This window comes from Urtica dioica, chromosome 5 (assembly GCF_054948205.1).
Source record: "Urtica dioica subsp. dioica isolate 48M chromosome 5, U.dioica_male_clone48M_v1_H2, whole genome shotgun sequence".
Classification (NCBI taxonomy): Eukaryota; Viridiplantae; Streptophyta; class Magnoliopsida; order Rosales; family Urticaceae; genus Urtica; species Urtica dioica.
Genome location: NC_142760.1, coordinates 30,734,939 through 30,747,629, shown reverse-complemented (window position 1 = coordinate 30,747,629; position 12,691 = coordinate 30,734,939). Strand labels below are relative to the sequence as shown.

The following is a 12,691-nucleotide window of genomic DNA, read 5'->3' as shown; positions in this document are numbered from 1 at the left end:
CTCTGTGATGGTTACTTTCATTTGAAATGTGTGTGTGTATATATATATATATATATATATATATATATATATATATATATATATTTCGATGGAAAATATTGTTCGGTGACTACTTTGACATTGTAAAGTTCAATTTTAACTTTTTTTTCCACGGGAAAGCAGAATCTATATAAAAAAAAGGGGTAAACTTTTCATTACAAATAAACAATGTTTTTATATGTTTATATATGAGTGATGTTCAATAAATATATACGCAATGCAATGTTTAGAAAATTAATGCAATGAATTGTAGAGCTGAATGTTATTAACCCTCTCTTCCGAATGAAATCGTATTAACAGGAAGGTTTTAAATTTTGTCGAAAGTTATCAAGATTACAACGGAAGTACTTCATCTGTACTGGATGAGGAAAACATGTTTTTTTGTGGTACTTTTTCCGTCAAGTAGTTTCGCGTTACATATATAAATTGTATTATTTGTAAGGTTTTAAGTTTATTAAATTTATTATTTCTTTGTTTGTGTATTTTTAAGATATTCTTTGTTTAATATTTATGTTAAGAACAAACATGATATTATTATTATTCCTTTATATTATATTCTTGCAACGTGTTTTCCGTCATCTTTTCTATTCTCGATTTTTATTTTATTTTTATTTTTCACTTTTTTCTGTTTGACTTGGAACTAATTTGTAAAAAAAATGATAAGTAGGGAGTCCCATCTGTATTTCAGCCGGCTGTATGTATATAGTTCTCAACTTGTAAGGTCTGAAATTTCCTTATTATTATGTCTTTATTATCTCGAAGACTCTTTTATTATTACTTTATATTATATTCTTGCAACGTGTTTTCCGTCATCTTTTCTATTGTTGATTTTTATTTATTTTTTCTTATTTTTTATTTATTTATTTTTTTCTGTTTGACTTAGAACTAACTTGTAAAAAAAAAGTGATAAGTAGGTAAGTCTCATCTGTATTTCAGCAAGCCGTATGGATATAGTTCTCAACTTGTAAAGTCTGAAATTTCCTTATTATTATGTCTTTATTATTGGAGAAGCTGAGCCAGCTCAGCACACACGCGTACTGCCAGCGTGTACTGGCGAGGCTGATCCACGTCAGAGCTCACACGGATTGCCAGCGTGTCAAGTTAGTTAGGATTTGTGTTAGTTGAATTCAGTTAGGATTTGTGTTAGTTTACAAACGTTTAAATACTCTGCACTGTAATACATTGAAGGTTAATGAGAATGTATCATCTTCTCTATTCTCTCATTCACAAACAGTTCTCTCTCGAATCCTTTCATGGTATAAGAGCAGGAATTTTCCGGCGAAATGTCTGAGTCTCAGGTTACCGGACAACCAAATCGGTTCTCGCCGATCTCATTCAATCATCCAATTGCCACGAAGCTCGATCATCTCAATTTCATCTCATGGAGAAAACAGGTTTCTCTTACAATTCGTGGTCATCGTCTTCAAGACTGCGTAACTCTTTCTCGAAGCTACCGAATTCCCGCCAAATTCCTCAGCAACGAACACGAAACTGCAGATCTGGTGAATCCAGAGTATGCGAACTGGGAGCAACAAGATCAACTTATCCTATCATGGATTTTCTCATCCATGTCTGATACATTAGTCTCTCGTATGATCAATTGCAAAACCACTGCTCAATTGTGGAAATCTCTCGAGGAATTCTTCGCCTCTCAGGTTAGAGCGAAGGTTTCTCAGTACAAGAACGCTCTACGAAATCTGAAGAAGAATTCAATGTCTGTTAATGAATACCTTCTGAAAATTCACAATCTCGTGGATCTACTAGCTCTCGTAGGTCACAAGACTGAGGTTAAAGATCACATAGATGCGATCCTTGAAGGATTGCCTTCTGAATATGAAATGTTCATTGTCTCGTTCAATATGAGACTTGAGCCAAACACCGTCAATGATCTCGAGTCAATGCTTCTAACTCATGAAGCTAATCCAGAGGTGCTCAACAACATCGCGATGGCTAATCTTGCAAGGTCTGGTCCTAGCTTCAACTCCTATCAGCGGAGGAATTTCAACAACCAACCATCTGGATTCCAGAATTCTCAGCATCAGTCACGATTCAACCAACAAGGTCAAAGCTACAACACCGGTCGAGGTAACTTCAGAGGAGCTCAGAACTTTCAGTCTCGTGGAAGAGGAAGGAATCAGGGCACTGGTAGAGGAAATTGGCAAAACAACAAACCTCTCTGCCAAGTGTGTGGAAAACTTGGACACACAGCTCTTCAGTGCTACTACAGGTTTGATCACTCCTTCACCACACCAACACAGCTCCAGCAAGTCAATTCTGGGAGTCCAGTCCAAGGAAATGTAGCTCAAGTCCAAACTTATCCCGATCAATACCTTCAGAGTGAAGCTTCTTCTTCTCAGGGGATTCATACTGAAGACACTGGCCCTTATGCCATGAATGCTACATCAGACTCTGCTTGGTTCCCTACTGATGATGGTGATTGGTTCCCTGACTCAGGAGCCACAAACCACATCACAACAGACGTAGCAAATCTCAATTCAATGACAGACTACCATGGCAATGAACAGGTTCACATGGGAGATGGTGAGGGATTAAACATTAAATATGTTGGTTATTCTGATTTTAACTCTAGTCTTGTTCCTGATAGAACCCTGATGCGACTCGTTTGAGATGATTCCACCATATAACCATATTAATGCGGAAAAATAATTAATTACGCTGATCATAAGCTAATTAAATTATGGTTATAATTAACAAGATCTAGTTATGTTTAATTAATTTAATTCACGAGGGCATATTTATCAAGCAACCGATTTGAGCGAAAAACGAATACTTACATTGATTTTCGGTTTAGCAACAGAACGCTCCTAAACCAATTGCGTACTCCTTGCGTCGTCTTGATGAAGGACTCGAGGATGACACCTTAGTCTTCCGAAACGTAATCTCCGAGACGAATAAGAAAGATGAGTGGACACAGTCTTTATCTCACAAGATCACGAAACTAGGTGTTTCGAGATCTCTCTCTTATTTTACTAAGAATGGAAACGAATTTCCGAGGGGAGGGAGAGAAAATTTTGCACGGCCAAGGGAGAGCCACGAAATTATTAGGTCAAAATCCGTAATTTTTGCCTTTTCATGAACCCCTATTTATAGTAGTATAAGGAGATATTCACGGAATCTTCCAGAATATTTTATTTCCTTTTATTGTGTTCACACTGGTGGATTAAATCTAGGCCCTTGGATCTCAACAAGTGAATCCTACTTTTTCTCTCATCCATCAGATCAATATCTATGAGATATTATTCTCTATTTAAATATATAATATTTTATTTCGTGAGATAATAAAGTAGAATATATTATTTCCCTTTAAATATATTCTCCTAAATACTTTCATTTAAATAATGAGAAAAGATAGGACAATATCTTATATTATTCTCTCTCCTTTATTTAAACAACTAAAGAGAAAAAATTGGTAAATACCAATTATGTAAAAGTTGAATTTTAGGCACACGGCCAAGGGGGATTTGCGCAACTCCCATGCCAAAATTCCCAAATCCGATTTTCATATTTTGTGCAAGGCCCAATTGCTTAAAACCCAATTAATCATTTATTTACTTGGTCCAACAATAAACAAATAATTAATAATTGTTTATTTACTTGATCAAACAATAAATAAACAATTCTACCATAAATATTTATTTAATTCTGCGAATACCCGTTTTCCAGAATTAATGCTGTCAATCACAACTACAGCAAGTGAGATTAATAATGATAAACATTATTATACGAAAGTTCTTATCCGCCTTTATCAGAGCCGAATCGGGGACTATGGACCTAGTAATAGAAGCTTAACAAATCCGATGAAAAAGACGAAATAGTCCTTTCTCTTTTTTTCATCGATTCGTCTAATCTTGGTCAAATACTCCACCTTGTAAGCCAAGACTGAACTCTCCTTTATACTAGAATTATATTTACTCATCGTGACGAGTGTCCACTGATATAGTCAGTTCGTGATCAAGATCCTCCAGGTTCAACCCGTGTTGAGAGAAGTCAATTTATTCCGTTATACTTCCTTTGATACATATCAGCCCTAAGCATTGTTGCTTCCCCAGCGAAACATTCTTTCGAACGTTACTTACTTCGAAAGTGCTAGCAATCTATCGGTTCTGGAATCAACCCTTAGGTGAGAGAACATTAACCTTCTTGGCTATAGCTTGTGTCACAAGGATTACAAATGTATGTCTAGCACAGGCATAATTTACATTGCTAGAAATGTCATATTCAATGAGAGTCATTTTCCCTTTGCCAAAAACAAACCTGAAATCCACAAAGTCACTCATGTCCTACCCAGTCAGAACATTTTAGGAGTCCTAACCAAAAACACCTCATCCTTACCTGTTGAACCTTGTGTCAGTCATTCTCACACAGATAACCAACATGTTTTAATGCTAATCCTATGCCACTTGAGTGTGCTCTGTCTCCTAGTCAAGCAGGTTGTGCACCAGAGAATCACCATTGCTCACTCTTGTCTCCTGAACCAGCTTGTTCATCTCCTGAGCCAGCTATCTCAGGGTCTGAGACTGAGTCTCCCTGTCCTGTTGACCTGCATCAACCAGAGCACATTGAAGTAGCTGGTCAGAACACCCATGCCATGGTCACACGTTCAAAGAATGGCATCTCCAAGCCTAAAGCCTTCTTGCTTACACGAGAGCCTTCCAATGACAAAGAGGCTTTACTGCATGAAGAATGGAAAGCAACCATGACTGATGAATATCTGGCCTTACTAAGTAACAACACGTGGAGGCTTGTTGATCTTCCAGCTGACAGGAGGGCCATTGGGTGCAAATGGGTTTACAAACTCAAGGAAAATCCAGATGGTTCAATCTATAGACACAAGGCCAGGTTAGTTGCTAAAGGTTTTCACCAAGTAGCTGGTTTTGATTTCTGTGAAACCTTTAGCCCTGTGGTCAAGCCATCTACTATTCGGGTTGTGCTGTCAATTGCCATTGATAGAGACTGGATTGTTCATCAGTTAGATGTGAACAATGCCTTTCTAAGTGGAATTCTCAAAGAGGAGGTATACATGAAACAGCCCTTTGGGTTTGAGGATGCTTCTAGACCAAATGATGTGTGTCGTTTGATAAAGTCTATATATGGTCTAAAACAAGCACCAAGGGCGTGGTTTGAGAAACTTCATAATGCTCTTCTACAACAAGGTTTTCAGTCTGCAAAATCTGACCAGTCTCTGTTCATTCTAAACACTGACAAGTTGACAGTGTTCATCTTGGTGTACGTGGACGATATACTCATCACTGGTAGTGACAATCTTGCAGTTCAAAGGATAATCTCTGAGCTTAATCGGAGTTTTTCACTGAAAGATCTTGGTGAGATTAATTACTTCCTTGGCGTGGAGGTCAAGAAAACTTCTCAGGGTCTTTTTCTGTGTCAAACAAAGTACATAAAAGACCTCATCACTCGAACCAAGATGGTGAATGCCAAGTCAACTACAACTCCTCTTACGTCTGGGCACAAGTTTCTAGACTATGGAAGCAAGCCCTTTGAAGATGTTCATCACTATAGGAGCATTGTTGGTGCTTTGCAATACCTGACAATCACGCGTACAGAACTTGCCTTCAGTGTTAATCGTGTTTGTCAGTTTATGCAAGCCACACTTGAAGATCACTGGAAGGCCGTTAAGAGAATCCTCAGATACTTGAGTGGCACACTTCGTCATGGTCTGCACTTCAGCAAGCATTGTGACAAAACTCAGTCACTCAATCTGGTTGGCTATAGTGATGCTGATTGGGGCTCTGATGTCCTAAACAGGAGGTCTACAACTGGCTATTGCCTTTACCTGGGTAACAATCCGATCTCCTGGCAATCGAAGAAGCAACATACTGTGTCAAGGTCATCCACTGAGGCTGAATACAGAAGCCTTGTGTCTCTAGTTGCTGAGGTCAGTTGGACTCAGAATTTACTCACTGAGCTTGGTGTTCAAAGCACCAAACTCCCTACTCTATGGTGTGACAATGTGAGTACTATTCATCTCTCTGGGAATCCGGTTCTCCATGCTCGGACCAAGCACATTGAGCTGGATATATATTTTGTGAGAGAGAAAGTTCAACGTGGTCTTATCAAAGTTCAACATGTCCCTGCTGTGGACCAAATAGCAGACATTCTCACCAAAGCCATTTCCAGCTCAGCTTTTCCTAAGTTGACGTCCAAGCTCAAGGTTCTCGATTGGAGTACCATGAGCTTGAGGGGGGGTATTGGAGAAGCTGAGCCAGCTCAACACACATGCGCACTGCCAGCGTGTACTGGCGAGGCTGATCCGCGTCAGAGCTTACACGGATTGCCAGCGTGTCAAGTTAGTTAGGATTTGTGTTAGTTGAATTCAGTTAGAATTTGTGTTAGTTTACAAACGTTTAAATACTCTGCACTGTAATACATTGAAGGTTAATGAGAATGTATCGTCTTCTCTATTCTCTCATTCACAAACAGTTCTCTCTCGAATCCTTTCATTTATTATCTCGAAGACTCTTTTACTAGAGGTGATTGAATCATCATCACTTGATTCACTTCTCCCCCAAGTCAAAAAAAGACAATTGATAACTAGGAGTTAACAAAACAAAAAAACGAGCACATGTATATGGAATGCAAAAAAATGAAATCACATGTGAGTTTCATCATTTTCCTCTCTATTTTGAGAGGAACAAAGAATCCGCAATTCACTCATAGAACTGCTATCTAATCATTGCTCAAATTTCATTTCAGCAAATTCAAACCAGCTAAAGAAATATGCGAGATATTTTAATTTTTTTTCCCTCACATTTATTTTTCTTCCTTATTTTTTTTTATTTTTTTTTTCTATAAGAAAGATTTGAGAAAATAGTAGAAATAGGAAAACATGTAATTTTTTTCATCATAAATGAGTTTATTTTCTTCTGAACATAAGTATTTATTGGCAAACACCCTGAGAGAGATCATTTAGCACAGAACCCATGAATAGATAGAACAATAAAATCTAGGGTCATCCAGTCCAAATTCAACATATGTTTCCTTGTTATAGACACACATAGATGCGTGTAGAGAGATAGTGAGAGAGACAATAAGTGCTTTGATATATTACTGTCATTTTGAGGCGAATCTTCCAACAGAACTACTCATGTAATGCTTCTTCAACTTTCTCCTCCTCCTTGTGTTACTCCTACAAGTTTTCCCAAACAATAAATAAATATATAAACAAACAAACTCATTGAAATTCAACTCAATCACCACTTAAAATTCAAATAATAAAATAAATACATAGGTTGTAGTAGGGTGTTTTTTTTTTTTTTTTTTAATTTTTTTTTATACTATTTATCAAACGAGTTCTTAGTGTTAAGAAAGGAAATAAAGATGATACCAGTACTGATTTCGGAGCACAAACGAGTCGGTGACGGACTTCTTTCCGTCGTCATTGCGGTTCCAATGGTAAATTGCGTGAGTTCGGTTCATAATCTCCAGCGTCGAATGCCCGTAGCTCGCCTCTCTAAATGCCGAGTAATCAGGCTGCGGATCTAAGAACCTGTTTAAAAAATGCCCAAATGCTTCAAAGGCCAGCAGTTTTAAAACAACTCGAGGGAACTGATATTCTGAGCTTTGATATCGTATTAATGTGATAAAAATAGAATACAAAGTAATTCAATTCAGAAAAAGAGACCCGTAGAGAGCAGAAATTTAGTCCTGAAACTACTTTTATGAGAAAACATGATATTCATACTCAAACTGTTGGTTTTGTAGCAATAGTTAAAAGAAAAAAGAAAAAAAGAAATGAAACAGAACGTCTAAACAACTGTAAAACTTATTTAAGAGCATAAATAACTAGCTTGTTAATATCATGAAAATACAATCTTACTCTTAACAATTCAAAATGGTTTAACATTAACTTAGTCATTTTGGGATTAGTTAATAATCTAATTAATTTCTTCAACAAAGTTAATTAATTCAGAAGATATGTTTTTAACGTTTCTTACGTGATAGATTTCATACAAATTTTTTTTTAAAGGACTAAAATTTGTAAAATTCAAGAGTTGGAGAACTATTATGCTCGTAAAGTTAGTTTAGGGACCAAAATATAAGTATTTGCGTGAAAAGAGAGAAACTTTATTTTTTTTCATATTATTTTACCTTCCAGCAAGGCCTTCCTGGTTTCCTCCGTCCCCGACAGTGATGTAAACAGGAGCCGATTTGTCTGGAACCGGGTAGTTATCGCCGCTCGTGATGTTGTATCGTATGTTCGAGACCCGATACTGAAAAGCACATACACACCAAAAAAGAGGTATACATACAAAACCTCGGATAAAGACAAGTCTCGATGAATGAACGAACGATAGGATGAGAATATAAAAAAAACGTACGGATCTTTCGTAAGCGTGAACGTGGCCGGCGAAGATGACGTCGACTCTGTGCTCGACGAACCAGCTCTCGAAGACGGCTCTCATGCTCTCTCCCTCCATGAAATGCGCTGCGTTGCTGTTGTAGATCGGAACGTGCATTAGTACGATCAGCCACGGAGTCTTTTCTCTATCCACTCTCTTCAATTCTCCTTCCAACCACCTCCACTGGGGTGTGTACTTCACTGTCCCAACACGAAAAATCCAAGACTCAAAAATACTGTCCGAGGAGCTCAAGAGTCATTTATGTAAACATTGGAGATCAGAATTGTATTTGTGTTTAATACTCAGTAGCTTGATAATTATGAATAGAATTTACATGAAAGTAGGAAAATAGCCAATTTAAACGTTTGACATTGCTAAATAGTCAACGTTTGGTAAATCTTAGGTAAATAGCCACTTTCAAATGTAAATCTTAGGTAAATAGCCACGTGGCTATTTACCTAAGATTTACATCTGAAAGTGGCTATCTACCTAAGATTTACCGAACGTTGGTTTTTTAGCAATGTCAAACGTTTAAGTTGGCTATTTCCCTAATGGACCCTTGAATTTAATGGCACTCTTTCCTCTACCGAGATTTATCCCTTTGGGTTTGCTCGGAGAGGTTTTAACGAGACCGTTTTCAATTAATTTTTCTTCATTAGCCCACTTTTACATTTTAGCCCCTACTTTCAATAACTTTACATTTTAATCCATCGCAAAACTCATTTCAAATAAGAATTCAATTTTATTTCCGGAAATTGATTTTTTTTTCCCACTGGATCGGAATTTCTGTTCGAAGTTACGGGATAAATATTGAAATTATAGCCCGGCTTTTTCGTCACTAATGGGTTTCTAAGAAAATTATATTAAACAACATTCATCAAAATTAATCTCGGTTGAACTTCTTTTTGCTGAGCTCCATGTTCGCAATTGACAACTTTCTTTAGTAGTAAATTAAATTAACCAAAAGTTGGGCTATTTCCTTGATTATATATGATAGTAGGGCTAGGAATTTAATACATGGATGTTAGTATTATTATTATTATTAGGATGAGGAGTGTTACCGAATGGAGAGTAGCTAGAGAGGACGATGATGTGCGCCGATGCACGTCTCACAGCGTACCAAAGCTTGTTGCTGCTTTTGCACGAAAGATAGGGCGTCGTATATCGGTATAGAAAGTTCTTCATCGGAGTAACTTCGTCCTATATATTCCATGTACATGTCATGTCACATTAGATATTTGTTAGTAATATCAATTTCTCCTACGCTAGCCCACGTAACGAATGAATTAAGATTAGTTTCATTTAACTATTGTTTCTGTGTAATCTAGCCGTAACCGGTAATAAAGATTTTGGTTCGTAAGACATTTGATACCAATTCAGGGAAGTAGTCAATCTCGTGATTCCCGGTGGACCAAATCCACGGATGATACGCGGTGCTCCGCTCGACGAACCGACCCCACGTGTCCCACCTCAGACCGATGTCGTTGTAATTGTACCGATCAGCGTACGAAAGATCTCCGACGAACAACACCGCTTCGGCTCCGCTCTCAAGGTAGTGCTCGAGCGTCGAGAGCGAGTTGTACGTCTGTCCCAAATCTCCTGCGAACGTTTCAAATTCAAAGTACCGAACCGCTTAGAAATAAGTATCCAAGAGCTTTGTCATTGTAAGATTTCTGATTGTCTGATCATACAAATTACGAGTAAGAGCAACATTGAGAAACATAAATAAAAAAAAAACTCACCAATGATTCCAAACTTGTACGGAGCGTCAATGTCTATGGCCGGAGGAGTTTTGAACCAAAACTCCCGAGCAGAGTCCCCGCTCCCGATCTTGTAATAGTACTTCGTATCGTACTGAAAAAAAAAACCGACACAACCAAATCAATTCACACAAACACAAATACACAATCAAAGGAACGAGATCAGAGTAAAAACAACTATTATCTGTACCTCGAGGCCATCGATGAGGCAGTGGTGGATATATCCCGAGCGGTACTTGTAAAACGTGTAGTTTTGCACGGTTCCCTCTTCCGACTCGAACTCGTACTTCTTCTCTTCCGTGCCGTATTGCACTTTAGTGGGCCCCGCTTCGTCCGGCGTGACCCACGATACGATAACCGCTTTTCCATCATAGTCACCTTGTGTTATGTGCACCTATAAAATTATACGAAAAAGAGCTTTATCGAGAACTCTTTCTTGACCCTCAAATAACTAACTCGGTTTTCTCTACGAGTGTTAATCTTTCGATCAAACGAGCGGTTAAGCCTAACTTGTTGAGGAGCGTTGTAACCGGCGGGAACGGAAAAGACGTCGTTGTCGAGAGGGATATCTTCGGCCGGCCATTCTGACCGGAGAAAAGGGCTCGTTATCCCCGCTCTCCCATGCCTCAAACAGCTTAGGACCACGAAGAACCCGACTATTATTTCTCGGAGCAACATAAGCCAATCTCGCGCCTATATCACGTTAACAGATCACGATTGTGTCACAAAGATATTGTAGCTTTGTAACTATATATGCTTCAATGGTCCTAAATATTTCACAATGTGCGTGACTTGTTGTTTCTGGGTTCCTAATTTCGCGTGCCTTATCTTATCCTCTCTCTCTTTCTAGTGTCCTTGTTTCTAGTTCATCTTTGTATCTCTTCATTGAAATGAAAATGAATAATAAAATAAGGTCAGAAACACCAGATGAGCAAGTAGTGATGTGATAACTATTTACTGCCAAAAGGAAAAATCCAAAACCCAGACCCAATATCATATCTAAATCAACACAATAACATGCACAGCCCAACTTTCAAACTATGGATATGAGTCCACAGAACCAAAAAAGATCAAAAGTTAAATAAATAAACTATACAACAAACTCAACCTCATCAAATAATATTACCAGGCGTTCATAAAATTTAGAAAAAAAATGAACATAATAAGTTTAATAGCGAAAAAGAGGTCTTTAAAAAAAAAAAATGGAAATCACAAGATTAGATTTTATTTTCCATCCCTATTCAAAATTAATAAGAAAAAAGAAAAATTTAATCTTACCTGGGATTCTTAGATAGAGAGAACTGCAAAGTCAGATTTAAGGAAACCAGTGAGATCTCAGATGTTTTTGGTCGTGCGTGGGTGATTAGTGATGGGAGTGACGTGGCATTTATTCGACTGAAGACAACTGTGTCTACTGTACTATTAAAACTTTTGCTTCAATCTAAATTTTACTCTTCTTCGTCCGAAAAAAGCAAAGAAAAACTGGTTTGACTTCTCTGTCATTGTTGTCACAGCTACGTTTCGGTTCGGTTACCACGTGGCATATTTCTATTGGTTGAAGCGTTAGACTCGGAGTATGGCTATACGATTAAGACCCGTTTTGGGGTGGATCGTTTCATGGGAAAAAGAATTGTCAAAATGACGTATACTAATATCTAATGTAAGATCACGTAAATTTGTTTTGTGACTCGTGTGAAGATGCCAATCTATAATTGACAAAAATGTTTTTTTTCTTAATGAAATAGTGAATTTATTTACTAGTAGAGTGAGTGAGCCAGAAAAATTTTCATTATTTACTTTTGGCTTGCGATTATTCTTTAGCAATTTTTTTTGTTCACGTTGTGATTAAGCGATTTAAAATTACAGTAGTGAAATAGTTTATACACGCAAATATCATATTTTGATAATTTAATTGATCATGTGATAAATTACTTTTAAAAATCATCCAAAATTTTAATGACAGTGTTATTTTTTTTGTACAAAATAATTTTGACTATTTTCTTAAATATTTGAAACTTTCATGAGTTTATTAATTAGTTAATCTAATTTAAAATGAATTAATAATTTTTAAATACAAAAAATTACCATGTGCCCTAAATAAAAAGTAAAAACACTCTACCAGACTTAATTTTGCATTCATTGAGGTTGATTTTTTTTTTCTTTAATTGTTGGAATTGAATTGCTGAAAGACTCAAAAACATAACTGAATCAAGAAATTCATGAATTTAATAAATACTTGAATGAAAGAAAACACGAAATATACTAGCATAACGAAATATCTATATATATATATATATATATATATATATATATATATATATATATATTATATGCTTCTGTGGCTCCAATTCAGACAATTTAATCGACAGTAAATGAAAAAGATGAGACGACGAGTTTTATCCAGGTTCGGACCAAAAACGTCATACTTCTTGCTTGGATAGTGGTTCCATTACTAAAAATCAATCCAAGATTACAAAGATTAAAAGCTTTTAACACTTCCTCTTTTCTTTCTAT

The 12,691-nt window shown here is 36.9% G+C and overlaps 1 protein-coding gene across 2 annotated transcripts; it reads right to left on the bottom strand.

The window, feature by feature from the left end:
- Positions 1–6,912: 6,912 nt before the first annotated feature.
- LOC149397851 (bifunctional purple acid phosphatase 26-like) lies at positions 6,913–11,619 on the bottom strand. 2 transcript variants are annotated; one of them, XM_089614860.1, is made up of 10 exons: positions 11,456–11,619; positions 10,688–10,870; positions 10,368–10,571; positions 10,160–10,271; positions 9,790–10,049; positions 9,479–9,617; positions 8,397–8,617; positions 8,167–8,288; positions 7,403–7,564; positions 6,913–7,204 (listed from the first exon to the last, which is right to left on the bottom strand). In XM_089614860.1, the coding sequence occupies exons 2-10, from the start codon at positions 10,853–10,855 to the stop codon at positions 7,129–7,131; spliced, it is 1,464 nt and encodes a 487-aa protein (XP_089470986.1). In that variant the 5' UTR covers positions 10,856–10,870; positions 11,456–11,619; the 3' UTR covers positions 6,913–7,128. The 2 variants fall into 2 exon arrangements, with proteins under 2 accessions (XP_089470986.1, XP_089470987.1); XM_089614861.1 differs by having other exon boundaries at positions 6,915–7,204; positions 9,790–10,016; positions 11,456–11,618.
- Positions 11,620–12,691: the final 1,072 nt, after the last annotated feature.